Raw genomic sequence first — 14,394 nt, 5'->3', positions numbered from 1 at the left:
ATGCCCAACACTAGTGATGTTGCAACACCAAGAACCCCACAACCCCGAATGCACCACTATCCTAACAAAGGAAAAATAATTGCAAGGGCAGCCTTTTGTTTAACATCAGCCCAAGCCAAAACACAACTTTTAAGGGCATTTTTGTCTAAATTTTATATTTGTATTCAACAAATAAAAGCACCTTTTGGCTGAACATTTTAAAGGAGCCACCTTTTCTTTCATCTTTTAAGCATAGTAGTTAGTTTCTTCTTAATTTTTAGGGTTTAGTTCAAACTTTTTTAAGTTTAGTTGGTGTAGTTGGTAGTTTAGTTAGTTTTTACTGTAGCTTTTCTAATATTTTCACTTTGATACTTAAAAATTGCTCTATATGTTCATTTTCATCCAAATTCTTTAATATATTTCAGTTTCATTTTCTTTCCAAAGTATAAAAATCTGAACTTTACTTGTATTTTCTCCTCCATTACTATTGCCATCATCTACTCTTGTGCTTATTTTAATGTATAATTTGAGTATGTGTTGGGTTGTTGTTTGCATGAAAATGATGTTGAGTAACTAAATTTATGGTGGTTTGTTGGTAGAAATGTTGTTTAGTTAGTTTTTGGTACATGGACTAAATTGTAAAAATTGGACTAAATCGAATAGACTTCAAAACATAGAATTGATGCATCTAGGTGAATATTTAGGTAGGTGAGACCAAGACGAGATCTTACTAAGCACCAATTTGGTTGTTTCGAGTTAGTCTGGTGAGGTTGAGAGATAAACTAGACTAACTCGTCTAATTTGTAAAATGGTGATCGAGAGGTAAATTTGAACCAATTAGACCCTTTGAAGGGTCCCTTAACTCCAAACGAACAACACTTTGAAGACTTCTTTGGAAGGAGTAAACCTCCATTCAACAAAAAAAATGTCTTTTTGTTGAAAGGGGTTGACTCCTTCCAAAGAAGTCTGTAAAGTTTTGTTTGTCTAGAGCTGACGAACCTGTCAATGGATTGATATTGTCCTTGGGTCAAGCTAGGGTTTTGTCTCCTAACTTTGCAGAGAGCACGAGTACCTAAAAAGGCTACCTAAGGTATGGGTTCACAAAGCGAAATTGCCTTGTTAGACTAGACCATGTATAGCGCATGGTCACCTATCAAAGTGATACCATGACTCCCTTTAGTGACTTATATCCTATAGGGGTTCAAACCCTACCAATAGGCAAATGACCATCATTTCCATTGGTAGGTAGTTGTGCGTCACATAGGGTCCAATCCGCCGAAGTGCTCCTACATAGGCAAAAAACAAAATCTTGGCTTGACTTTAAGACAATATTAACCCTTTGAAGGATTTATCGACTCCAGACAAAAAAAAAACATTTCACAAGCTTGTTCCAAAAATGTTGAATTCACACAACAAGTTTAATAGTTTAGTTTTATAAAATCCTTATACTTTAAAAATATGAAAACTATACTTTTGGACATTTAAACTTTATGAAAAAAAAAGACTTATAAATAATAATAAAAAAGCCGTTAAGAAAATCCAAAAAAAATAAATTCAAGCCCTTGCATTAAATTCGCACCTAATTAAGCCCTTGTCGTTAGCTAAAATAATCAATTAAGCCCCTCTGTTGATAACTTCCGTCACTGACCACGTTGACCATTAAAATAAATTTATGGACCAATCAGATGATGACATGTGATAACTTTTGGTTTAATCTAATATTTTTCCCATAAAAGGATTAAAAATAAAAAATATTAGAAATCATAAAAATAAAACAATTTTAAATTTTTAAAAATATGAAAATAGATATAAACTTATAAAAATAAAAAGTATATTATAAAAACTAAAAAATCTAATAAATTATAGAAAAATATAATTTTTAAAATATATAAAATTTTATAAAATATAAAATTAATAATTTTTTCAAAATTTTATAAAATTGTATTACAATTCTATGAAAATCATAAAAATGAAAAATTATAAAAAAGTATTAAAATTGATATAAACTTATAAAAAAATCATAAATACTTAAACTGGACCGAATTAGTTGGTTGTACCAATTAGGCCGAAAATGACAAGGGTATTAGTCCAAAGAAAGCCATTAGATCGGTTGATCTAGGAACCGAACGGTTGAACTAATTTTTTATTTTTAATATTTTATTTAATTGAATTGGACGGGTTGGCCGAACTAGCAAACCCGTGGCCAAATCGGTTCTATCATCGGTCCGATTATGAAAATCTTAGTTCAAATATTTAATTTTGACATATGCTAATAGTTAGATAATGAAATTTTGGTTTAATAAAAATATTAAAAAAATAAAAATAAAAATTGGTTCAACCGCCTTGATCCCAAGTCAATCGGTCTAATAGCTTTTCCAGACCATTACCCTTGTCAATTTTGGGCTAATTGATCCAGTTCAAGTTTTTATAATTTTTTTAATAATTTTTATAAATTTTATAAATTTTAATATTTTTTAATAATTTGTTTTACAATTTTTATTATCTTTTTAAGAATTCTAATACTTTATTTAAATTTTAAATATTTTAATAAGTTTTATTAATGTTATATTTTTTATAATTTATTATATTTTGTTAGATTTTTTATATTTTTATAATATTTATAAAATTTGATAATTATTTTATAATTTTATAGTGTTAATAAGTTTATATCAATTTTAATATTGTTAATATTTTCTCTTTCTATTTTTATATTTTTATATGTTATAATTTTTCTGAATTTTTAAATATTTTTATGGGTAAAATATTAAATTAAAATCGAAGTCATCATGTGTTGCTATTTAATTGACTTGTCAATTTGTTTTAACTGTCAATGTGGTCAACAATGCGTAAGAATTTAATAGATTATTTTAATTAATTATAAAAACTTAATTAAATGCAAAATTAATATAAAGAATTAATTGATTAAAGGTGTTTTTTTATTTATTTAAGCGATCAAAGAAACTATAAGGAGAAAAAAGAAGCATGGTCCAAATCTTGAAAAACTGCACATAGTTTTACAATTGATATTTCTTCAAGAGAAAATAGCGGGCAATTTACCAAAAAAAGTCTCTTTTTTTAAAATTTACCGAAATGGGCCCAGTATTTTATTATTTACCAGAATGGGCCATTTTCCCCGAAATCGCGTCCACATCAGTAGCGATGTCGAGGATCGTTCAGAAATCGGACGTACGTAGCGCTTTTCGACATGGCAACAAATTGCGTCCTCTGGAGCGCGATTTGTGTCCATGTCAAGAAAGCTACCGACATGGGCGATCTAACACAGCGTGAAAAGATTAGTAGCAGTCAAATTTTTTACCGTTGCCCCCTCCCAACGGTAAAAAAAACTATAAATACCCCCCACCCCTTTGTTTTTTTCACAAACTAATCCTCTCTCAAATTTCCTCTCAATTTGCTCTCAAATTCCTTCAATATTTCTCTCAAATCCATATTTAATTTCAACTTGCTCTCAAGTTCTTCTTAAATTTCTCTTAAATCCCTATTTTTATATTATTTTAAAAAAAATTATTTTTTTAAATTTTTTATACCGTAAAATTTTGTACGATTTCAGCAATGGCTGGAGAATTGACTCGTCTTGATAATCATCACATATCGGTGGAACAAATGAAAATGGTAAGCGTTAAATATAATTTTTAAATATTATTTAAGAATTTTTATTTATGCATTTTTAGATAATTATTAATTTATTATTTGTTATAAAAGTCTGTAGATCGGGTATTGGAATGCAATATCCGGAATATGCATGCTCCTCCATCACCGTTGGTAGAGAACTACCTGCGGGAAGCGGGTTTTTGACACATGGCATCGGTAGGCTGGGGATGCAAGGTGGACCCGAAACTAATCAGTGCGTTGATCGAGAGGTGGAGACCCGAGACGCACACATTCCATGTTCCATGTGGAGAGTGCACTGTCACTTTGGAAGACGTCAGCCTGCAATTGGGATTGCCGGTGGACGGGTACCCAGTCACGGGGTCTACCCAATCTAGCGATTGGCCAGCGGTGTGCTACGAGCTTTTGGGCGCTATTCCGGAGAACATGGACGGAGGTAAGATCGAGATGGACTGGTTTCGAGACACATTCCCGGATCCAGATGAAGATTCAACCGAAATAGAAAGAATCTGATATGCTCGCGCATACATTCTTCAGTTAATTGGAGGTTATCTGATGCCGGACTTGTCACGAAGCCGCATACATCTAAGATGGCTGCTGAAACTCGTTGATTTTAGAGCAGCCAGTGAATTGAGTTGGGGGTCTGCCGTCTTGGCCATATTATATCGGGAGATGTGCAGGGCGACGCGACTGAGGAGAGCAAAAATCAGAGGCTGCCTGTCACTACTACAGTCATGGGCACGGTTTCGCTTTCCATTTCTATGTCCTTGAGTGGACCACCCATATACATTCCCACTCATAACGAGGTAAATTTTATATTAGAGTTTACAATTATTATGTAGATATTTAAAAATAAAAGTATGCTAAAAGTTTATTTAATTAGGTGGAACCATCCGGCAAGTCATGCTCGATTACCTACGAAACTTGAAGATATACGACTTCTATTAGACCAACAGTCAGAAGCACATGTAAGTATTAAATAAAATTGATATTTCCATCATTTGCTAGTCAATTGGTAATTAGTATTTAGTATTTAGTATTATGTATATAACTAATACTTCTATAATGTTCATATAGTTTTAATGGACACCATACGAGGATCCGGCAATTCGGGCAGTAATTCCGGATGAGTTCTTACAAAATCCACTAACTTGGCACGTGAAAGTCGTGTTGATCAACTACACAACCGTGGAGCCGCACCAATCAGACAGAGTGCTACGACAGTTTGGATGTAGACAACCGATTCCCGTGGATCCTGAGGTGTTTGACGATCAACACAAAGTCAACCTTCGGCAATTGAATACGGATTGGTCGAGATACTGGTCTGAGTACATGGAAATGTGGGAAGATCGATATGAATATATATCTACTCGGGAACCAATCATCATTCCGGAGTTAGTGTGCGTTCCGGAATACATGCCATGGTTTAGGATCCATGGCAAGCCGTATTTACTAACGCCAGAGGAGAGGCAGCGGCAAATACGTGTCCAAAGGGAAAGGCGCGGGCCTCTAAATCCAAGACGACAAGACGACAAGACGACGAAGGCAACCCCTCAACGAGGCCTAGACATTCACCCGGCTCATCATCAGCGGCCATGCAATCACCAGGCCCAACGAGAGCACCGACACAGTCACCCAACGCAGCAGTTCAACCGATGATACCCGCACAACCGCCTTTTCAGATGATGCCAGGTGCGTGTGCTAGCCCTTATATGTATCCTAACCCTTATGTGTATCCTTTTCCGAGTCCTATGGCAGGTTGAAGCCAAATGCCCGGTTCAGCTTCATTTTCTGTTATGCCGAGTGGACCACCGATGTATAGGCCAGCAGCGCGCGAGGGATCGCAAGAGGGGCTGTCGGGGAGCTCTCATTTTTACCAATCCCCACCAACGTATGGGTTTCAAACACAGTCGCCGTTCGTGATGCAAACACCTCCACATACATTATTCTTTGAAGGTGGACCATCGTTCCAAGTCTGACAACCAGATGCCGTACCGAAAGAACCAGAATCCCCGCCGAGGGAACAAGAACCACCACCGGAAGCTAGACAAAGGAAGAATCTAGCGGGTAACCGTCGACGGCCGCCATGTGGCACTGAATCCCCCGGGCATAGACATTGATTACTGTATTTAAATTTATTTTTACAAATATTTTGAATGTTTTGATATTATTTTATGTAGTAAAATAGAAATTTTTTTGAGTTATTTTGATATTATTTAATGTAATAAAATAGAAGTTTATTTGATATAATAAAATAGAAAAATTTTTTGAGTTATTTTGATATTATTTGGTGTAATAACATGAGCTTAATTAATTTGTACAAATATTTTGAATATTTTGATATTATTTGATGTAATAACATGAGCTTAATTAATTTGTACAAATATTTTGAATATTTTGATATTATTTGAGAATTCTACTAACCATTAATACAATTATCAGTTAATATTTTTACATTCACATAATGTTAGATTTGAAAAAAATGTTTTGATTGTTACTAACAATTAATACAATTATCAATAAATAATTGAAAAAATATAATTTATTTACAATTACATTCAACTATTCCGATTAGGGCATGATCGGCTTGTATGGCCTGGATTCCTACACCATCTGCACAACTTCTGTTGACGGGTTATTTCTCGGATATCCATATTGTTATGTATTCTAGTCGAGCAAGGTCGATCCTTTGGTTTACGATGCAATTCTCTATCTGATAACAGCTTAAAAGGAGTAAGAGATATGGGCGGCCACTTATGTTCATCTGGGACCGGTCGGAAAATGTGTCTCCAGACGCTATACATGTTTTCTAATTTGTACACTTCGTCTACAATAGCTCATCGGATCCAGACGGAGATTCTGACAAGTTGCAATAACATGAGCGCATGGATAATGAAGTGCATCAAACATCCCACAGTCACAGGTCCTATTTCGCAAGTGTACACGATATTGCCCGCCAACAACACCTTGGTGCGGTCTGTCAAACTCTGTCACGCGAAACCATAAATTGTCTCGATCATGACACACTGTGTGCATGGTGTTTGTCCTCACCTTGGCCTTGTTAATTTCTTGAACTACCTTACTACACCATACATGGCCTCCCTACATCTGGCCTGCATAACTTGCTTCTCGCTTTGGAAATAGTGCCGCCAAACGAAAATATGTCTCTCACACAACCGATGTTACCGGTAGATGGCGCGTTCCTTTAAGAACAGAATTTATGCATTCAGCCAGGTTCGACGTCATATGGCCATATCGTAGGCCACTGTCGTATGCTTGTGCCCACTGTTCAAAACGTATGTTACAAAGGTAGTCCGCCCCTTCTCTGTTAATTGAACGTAAAATTGCCAACATCTCGTGAAAACGGTCTTTATTTATTTCATACCCAGCCAATATAAGATCATAGCGAATAATTTATATCACTTCTACCAATAAAACTAATTCAAATTGACAAACAAATAACACAGATATAGACTAAATACCCATGTTGGTCACTTGTTGTCATTCGCTCTTAGATGGATATTGCCTGTAGTAGTTCGAAGCAACGTGTCTTAGGCAATATCTATGGTATGTGCGCTGCCATAAGCTTCCCTGTCGATCAAATGTAGCTAGTATACTGGCGCCCTGATCTGAAATAACACAGATATCAAGTTGGGGGCACACATGCCTCCTTAACCTAGAGAGAAAGAAATCCCAGTCATCAGACGACTCCCCCGGCGTTATTGCAAATGCAATTGGAAGAATTCTCCCAATGACATCCTGTGCCACTGCAAGCAATAGCTGATGAGTATACCTACCGAACATAAAGGTACCGTCAATTTGTACCAACGGTTTGCAGTATGGAAATGCGTCTCGGCATTGCTTAAAGGTCTAAAACAGGCGTTTGAACACTTGGCATCCACGTAGCAATCGGTCATTGTAGTACGCATGTTCCGTTTCAAGGTCTGTGATGGCACCTGGGATGTATCTCTCTAGCACCTGACACCACTGCCATATTTCATTATATGAGGCGTCCCACCCACTATGCATCCTCTCCAACGCCTTTTTCTTAGTTATCCAAGCCTTGCGGTAAGAGGGCGTGTACCCCATTTGGCTACGAATATTGGCAATTAATACCGGCACTGAAGTCCTGGGATCTGCTTTAACCGTGGGCAGTATCAAGCTAGCTAACATAGCTAAATCCATCTTGGGATGATCTTGTGAAACACCTATAAACCAGTACATTAAATAATGCAACATTGCATAATAAAAGTATTATTCAGAAACCGTCAATACTGTACCTGCAGCATATGTATGTGGACCTTTGTACTTTTTAATCTCCCACAACCCTGTCCTTTTCCTTAACGAGGCGTAGATTTTCCATGAACATGTGCCGTCTTGGACCGCACACTTCGCCTCAAACTTATCAGATTTGGATTTAACGACGTGGTAGTTAACGCCGTTTTTGATGCTATGTTGTTTCAAAGCACCAATAAAACTATCCTTGTTGGTAAACTGATTACCAACTTCAAATTCACCGGAATCTACCCCCCAAACTTGTACGATCACGCAACCGGTGTGGTAGATCTGGAAACTTTAACGTATCATCTGCAGACAGATCGACATTATGCATGTGGGCTAGAGGTGAGTATGCTCTGAATCGTGGATTTTCTTCTTCATCTCAACTCCTTTCAGCATCTTCAAGTTCTGTTGGAATAGGCTCCGGTTCAGAAAATAAGCCAACTTCTGCACCATCCGGCCCGGGCTCTCGAGGTGGATCTACATCGGAGTCATCTTCTAACCCACAATCATCTGCAGCATACGAGGTCCCCTCACCGGTTGACGTCGTAGGGAGTACATCATCCCTTCTTCTGGGAATTTGATAACGTCCCCAATTGGATGTAGATTGCCACCCACTAGAACTTGATGTCGTTCCCCAATACGTATTTCCAGCATCAAACATCGAGCCACCGACGTACATGTCCCATCCACCGACAGAGTGTCTTGTAGGGGATGTGCATTCGACACCGCTACCAAACATGGGCTGTTCCATATTTTGTAACCCACTAACTGAGTGTCAGCCAGGGGTCGTGTATACATCTCGAACACCGGTCGCAAGTACATCATTTGGCAATGTAAATTGTACATATAACTCAATATAAGGTGCTCCACTAGCAAGATGAGTCTGCACCATTGTCTCCAAGCTACGAGCACCTTTTATGTCGAACGAATCATATGTCACAGGATCAACAGAAGAACAAAATCGATATGTGATAGACAGAACTTTCATTGGCGTCGTTCCGAAAATTTTACGCCTAATTCTTTTACGAAGTTCTGTCAAATCTATGTTCTGGTTAAAAACCAGTCGCACCGTATTCTCCGACAAAAAAACAACACCATTCTCGGTGTGGCAAACCTCACCATCGTAGTAAATAATAGCACTAATACGTTCACTCATATTTGAAACTCTAACCTTCTTAGCCTCTTTAAATTGTTTCTGCTGTGACTTATGCATTCTGAGAACATTTTTTACCTCATTTATAGCCTCATTCAAACATGCTATCAGAGTAAAAGCGGCGCCCACGCATGCAATTTCACAAATTATTCTCATAAAGCATCTTGGTAGAAGCGATTTTATACTATTTGCTCAGAAACATCAACTCAAAATTATTTCTTTCAGGACCAACTGTAGCAAAAGCGCGTCCACGAGGGCGCAATTTCAAAAATTCTTCTCAAATAGCATCTTGCTTGAAGCGTTTTTTATACTATTTGCTCAGAAACGTCAACTCGAAATAATTTTTTCAGGATATAATGTAGCAAAAGCGCATCCACGTGGGCGCGATTTAACAAATTCTTCTCATAAAGCATCCTGGTAGAAGCGATTTTATACTATTTGCTCAGAAACGTCAACTCGAAATTATTTCTTCCAGGACCAACTTTAGCAAAATCGCGTCCAGGAGGGCGCGATTTCACAAATTCTTTGCGTCCACGTAATTTAATTTTAATTAATTAATTAATTTCTCTCCGAAGCCCTAAAAATCCAAAAAACCCTAAAAAACCTAACGTGGGAAACACCGCGAAATCGCGTCCACGTCAGCGCGCTTTGCTGACGTGGACACAAATCGCGCTTTCAAGGCCGCGCTTTGTTCCCATGTCAGTAAATCGCGCTGACGTGGACGCGATTTAGAAAAAAAGAGCCCATTCGGGTAAATAATAAAATACTGGACCTATTTCGATAAATTTAAAAAAATTGTCTTTTTTTGATATTTTAGCCGAAAATAACAGCAGTAATAAAAGTAAAAAAAAAAAAAAAGTAACTGCCGAGGGCATCGAAAGATGTTGAGAAAAACCTTTCCAAATCCCAAAAAATACATGTGTTTCTGTGTCTGGGTTACTCCTGTCTCAAAGTCCATTTCTCTCTTTACACATATCATATGGAAGCAAAGATCCGAAAAGGGATGAGAGATTATTCCACACTCTCTACGATTTGCTTACAATATTAGGGAAATAAAATTAAAAGGAAAAATAAATAAACACCCAGTTCTTAAATTTCATCTTCTTTTTTATCTTGGAAAATCTCTTGAGTGGGGGAGAAAAAGAGTGAGTGAAAGATGTTTTTGATGGGGTTAAGCATGCAGTCGTTGATGGATTTGATGCTCGCTGGGATTTCTCTGATGATTGGGTTGGGGATTTTTGCTTTCATTGCTTCAATTCTTTGCTCTGCTGCTTTCTTGCACCATGCTAAATATGTCGCTTGATTTTAATATTTCAATGCACAGGTAATGCCCTTAATGCTCTCTTTTTTGAAATAGCCTGTTTTTTTGTTTGTTAATTTGCTTCTGGGTGTCTACGATTCCTTTGATTTCGTTGGTTTCTGGGTTTTTTTTCATTATTTGTTGAGTAATGATTGGACCGGGAAACAAAGTTGATTTGATATGAGGAATAGATAACCCCACTTGAACAGGATGCTGGTTTTTTTTTTTCACCTGTTTTACTACTGGAAACAAATTAAGAGACTCTTGAAAACAATTCAAGAGCTCAATTTCATTGCATTTTATGCACCCATGACATTGTTGGACTGTCATAAACAATGCTTATGATGTTGAAGCAATAAGTCTACCTGCTTTTTTTCTGGAAGAATAATCACAAATACTATCACCAATGGCCTCGAGGGGATCTCTGATATATGTCGAATAGTAGCATTTGGCTTGTGTACGGTGTTTGGGGTTTGTTAATTTTCTTCTCTTACTAAGCTATGTAATTGAACTTTGAATGCTTCTATGAAGTGTTGTTGGTGTAATGTTTTGTTGCTTTTAGGAATTTTGTGATTGCTTGTATTTAGGCATGAATTTGCTTGTCTTGTGTCTTTTGAACTGAGATGTTGTATGGTTTGTCAAGTGTGCTTGTTGCCGTGCCTTTACCCTTTTGGGTAAAAGAATGACTTCAATGGCACCCTTTTCCATCAAATCAATGTTTCTACAATTTGGATTTAGAAATAGCCCTCAATCTCATGGTGGAGGCAATACAACTGTTTACCAGCAAACAGGAATGAAGCATCCACAAATGATGTTTTGCTATGCAAAATTGAAACGCAAAACTTAGAAAAACGAACCTTGTAGAGCGTCAACGTATCAGTGTCCTTACTTCTCTCTGTTTTATTCATGTTCAGTTCCTTTATAATTTTCACTGAAACAAAGTCGAGCAAAATTGTAACCTGTGTTCAATGTTTCTCAGGTGCCAAAAGTGGTAAAAGAAGTTGCCATTTCGTTGGTCAAACGTTTCATTTTGCAGTAGTTGCAGTACTAGATGGGTTGAATTCTGAGTCTTTTTAGATATCTAGTTTGAGAATGTATGAACTCTCCTATATTAAAAAATAATAGCTTCTGTAATGAACCGTACTATTGTTTAAATATTGAGATCGGAGGCAATTTTCTCATAACTATTATATTGATATTTATCTGCTTGTTTATCCCTACACAATTCAACTTGAAAAACTAAAAATTCAACTGCATATTAGTAATAATTTGCAGCAACTTGAAAGCTAATGAAGAAGTTGGTAGAAAAGGTGGATCAACCGTGACTGAATGCTGAAAATAAAGTAGAAGATATGATTGAATTTTATAAATTTGTAAGCTTTCATCTGTTTTGGAAGAAAGAAAAGTTATTTATTCTTTTTTTGCTTTCTAGAGTAGACCATGCCTCTAATTCCGTCAGGATCAGCTACGAAGCCAAGAGGCCTATAAAACCCCAACACCCTAGGCTCCGAGTACAATGAAATGTTACAAATACCTTTCTCCAACAGTTCCTCAACCAACCGTTCCATTACAGCTTTGCCGAGCCCGATACCTTGGAATGAAGGGTCCACCACCACGTCCCATATTATAGCATTGAAAACCCCGTCCCCGGTAGCTCTAGCAAAGGCCACTGGTTTCTGGGACTTCTTGTGCTCCACCCAGAGTATGGATTGGGTGTGTTCAAGTGCCAGCTTGATCTTTTCCGTGTCACGCCTAGGGAATCCCACAGCTACGAAGACAGAGTTGAGGTGGTCGAGGTTGAGGTCGGAGATGGTGCGGCGGAGGAAGAAGCCTCGGGACTCGAGGTCCTTGTCGGAGATGGAGTATTTGCATGTCGGAAAAGGAAGGGTTGGGGTTCGGAAGTTGGAGATGATGCCACGTGAAAACATTGAGGGAGAAATGAAATGAGTGGATAAGGAGGATGATGTTTCTTTGCCTTGTTTGTAATTCAGTGCTTATTAATGACGGTTGGTTGGTTGGGTCATGGGTAGTGAAAAACTGATAGGATTGGCGGGAGGTTGTGGGTCTTTTATATCATTGTTTTAGAGCCGGACTACCAATTGAGCCCAAATTTTTGTCTAAAATTTTGAAATAATTTGGATAAAAACATTAGATTTTAAGAATGGATTTCAATAAAAAATTATTCTTGTTTAAAATATGAACCAATTTTGAATTTTAATATTCAAAGCATAAGATTGGTTGAATTTATTCTCGAGTTTATAATATATATTTTTATATATTTTGTAATTTATATTGTATGATAATTAAATGTATTATATTATATTATAGTATAAATATTAAAATATATAGTGTATGTTTAGGTTTAGAGTAAACTACAAAATTATCTTTTATGTATGATTTAAATTACGTTTTGATTACTAAACTATAATTTATTGCAAACGTTATCAAATCATAACATTTTAATCAATTTGTGATTATTGAATGTTAAAAGGGTTATAAAAGTCTCACATGACACAAAATGTGACATTAAAGGTTGATGTGTCTTCCATGTTTGGTTTTGGCATGTTATCTCACATGGAAAAGGGCATTTAATCATATTGTCTCTCATCCAACATATATTAAGGTCTTAGATTAAGGACATCCTAAAATAAGTTCTCCTTCCTTATAAGTATACTTATGTATATAGTTTGGTAAATCCTTTTAATTAGGAATTTCATTAGTTTGTAAATTTTTTATGATACCAGAGTTATTATCTGGTATTGGTGCCTGAATATGTAGGTAATTTGCTAAACCTCATAAATTTGGTGTGTTTTCTCCTTTATTTGTTTGTATCTATTGGTTTTTCTATCGTAGTCTAATATTCAATAGTTATTTTACAGATAAATTTATTGTAGGATATTACTCGGTGTTCCCAACAATTGGTATTAGAGCCTCAGTGAAGAAGTGTATGATATTTGGTTGTAGAATTGTTTGATCTTCTACATTATAAAAAAAAATTCACTATTGGAGACTTATTCATGGTAGCTCGGTTACTAGCTAGAAGTGTAGTTATGTGAAAGTGCATGTCTAGAAAAAAATACTAGCTAGGAAAGACTTAGTACCTAAGAGCGTTGATGAGTCCTCATCATATGGTTATTTCTTATTTTTGCTTAGTTTCATGCATATTTTTATAGGTTTTAGATTCATTTTAGTTAATTTGATCTTTTATGTTTGTATTGTAAATATTGTGTTTTTAGTGTTTTTATAAGTATTTTCAGCGTTTTTGTGCACTTAATTTCAATAAAATATTTCATGTGATATTTGCAGGTAATACAAGTTTGTGAAGAAGAAGTCAGTATATGGAACCATGTGTAACACCCCAAACCCGGCCTAAACATTATGGCCGAATCTGGTGATGTCACATTGTAACACCTCTTGCCCGTATTCAACGCTGGAATAGGGTACGAGGCATTACCAGAATAAATACACTTATAGACATATTAAACCAAGTTATAAAATTTCATCCAAATTAAAAACTTTTAAATTATTATCTTCGAGTCGCTAATTAGGGTATACGAGGGCCCAATACATACCCATTCATATGCTCAATATATTCGTTAAATCAATCCAATATTGAAGAATCCACTTTATGTCAAAATCAATATTAATAACAATCATAAATCTTTTCATGTTAATTTCATATATCACTTACCGAACTTCGAATGTTAATTTACAAATATGTAATTCACTAACACATTCTGGTAGACACAATGTTTAATTGATGAAATCATTTAATTGAGCTAAATTTTATGTTCATTCCAAATTTTCTTCTAAATCCATAAATGCTTCCACTTACCATTTACCTAATCAATTTCTGGAACCAAGCTATCACACAACAATAATACATCACCTGTGCTTCATGAATTCAATATTCGATTCTTATCACCATCAAATCCATGTCATTCGAATACTTAAAGTTTATTCAAGCATATATTATTACGTTTTATATACCAACGAATACGCAATCAATTCATTTGTCATTTATTTGACTAGCAAATTAACCTCAAAATTTATA

General features: G+C 35.9%; 2 protein-coding genes across 2 annotated transcripts; one reads left to right on the top strand and one right to left on the bottom strand.

Annotated features, from left to right (window-relative positions):
* Window positions 1-9,953: 9,953 nt before the first annotated feature.
* LOC128035911 (uncharacterized) lies at window positions 9,954-11,524 on the top strand. Its single transcript, XM_052625984.1, has 2 exons — window positions 9,954-10,364; window positions 11,320-11,524. Exon 1 carries the CDS (start codon window positions 10,197-10,199, stop codon window positions 10,341-10,343), a length of 147 nt encoding a protein of 48 aa, XP_052481944.1. The 5' UTR covers window positions 9,954-10,196; the 3' UTR covers window positions 10,344-10,364; window positions 11,320-11,524.
* Window positions 11,525-11,679: 155 nt separating this feature from the next.
* Window positions 11,680-12,365, bottom strand: LOC105783853 (serotonin N-acetyltransferase 2, chloroplastic). The gene has a single exon (XM_012609536.2). The coding sequence runs from the start codon at window positions 12,266-12,268 to the stop codon at window positions 11,747-11,749; it is 522 nt and encodes a 173-aa protein (XP_012464990.1). The 5' UTR covers window positions 12,269-12,365; the 3' UTR covers window positions 11,680-11,746.
* Between the last annotated feature and the right edge of the window lie 2,029 nt (window positions 12,366-14,394).

The sequence above is a fragment of the Gossypium raimondii genome, chromosome 13 (assembly GCF_025698545.1).
Source record: "Gossypium raimondii isolate GPD5lz chromosome 13, ASM2569854v1, whole genome shotgun sequence".
NCBI lineage: Eukaryota > Viridiplantae > Streptophyta > Magnoliopsida > Malvales > Malvaceae > Gossypium > Gossypium raimondii.
This window is presented reverse-complemented; position numbering and strand designations above follow the sequence as displayed.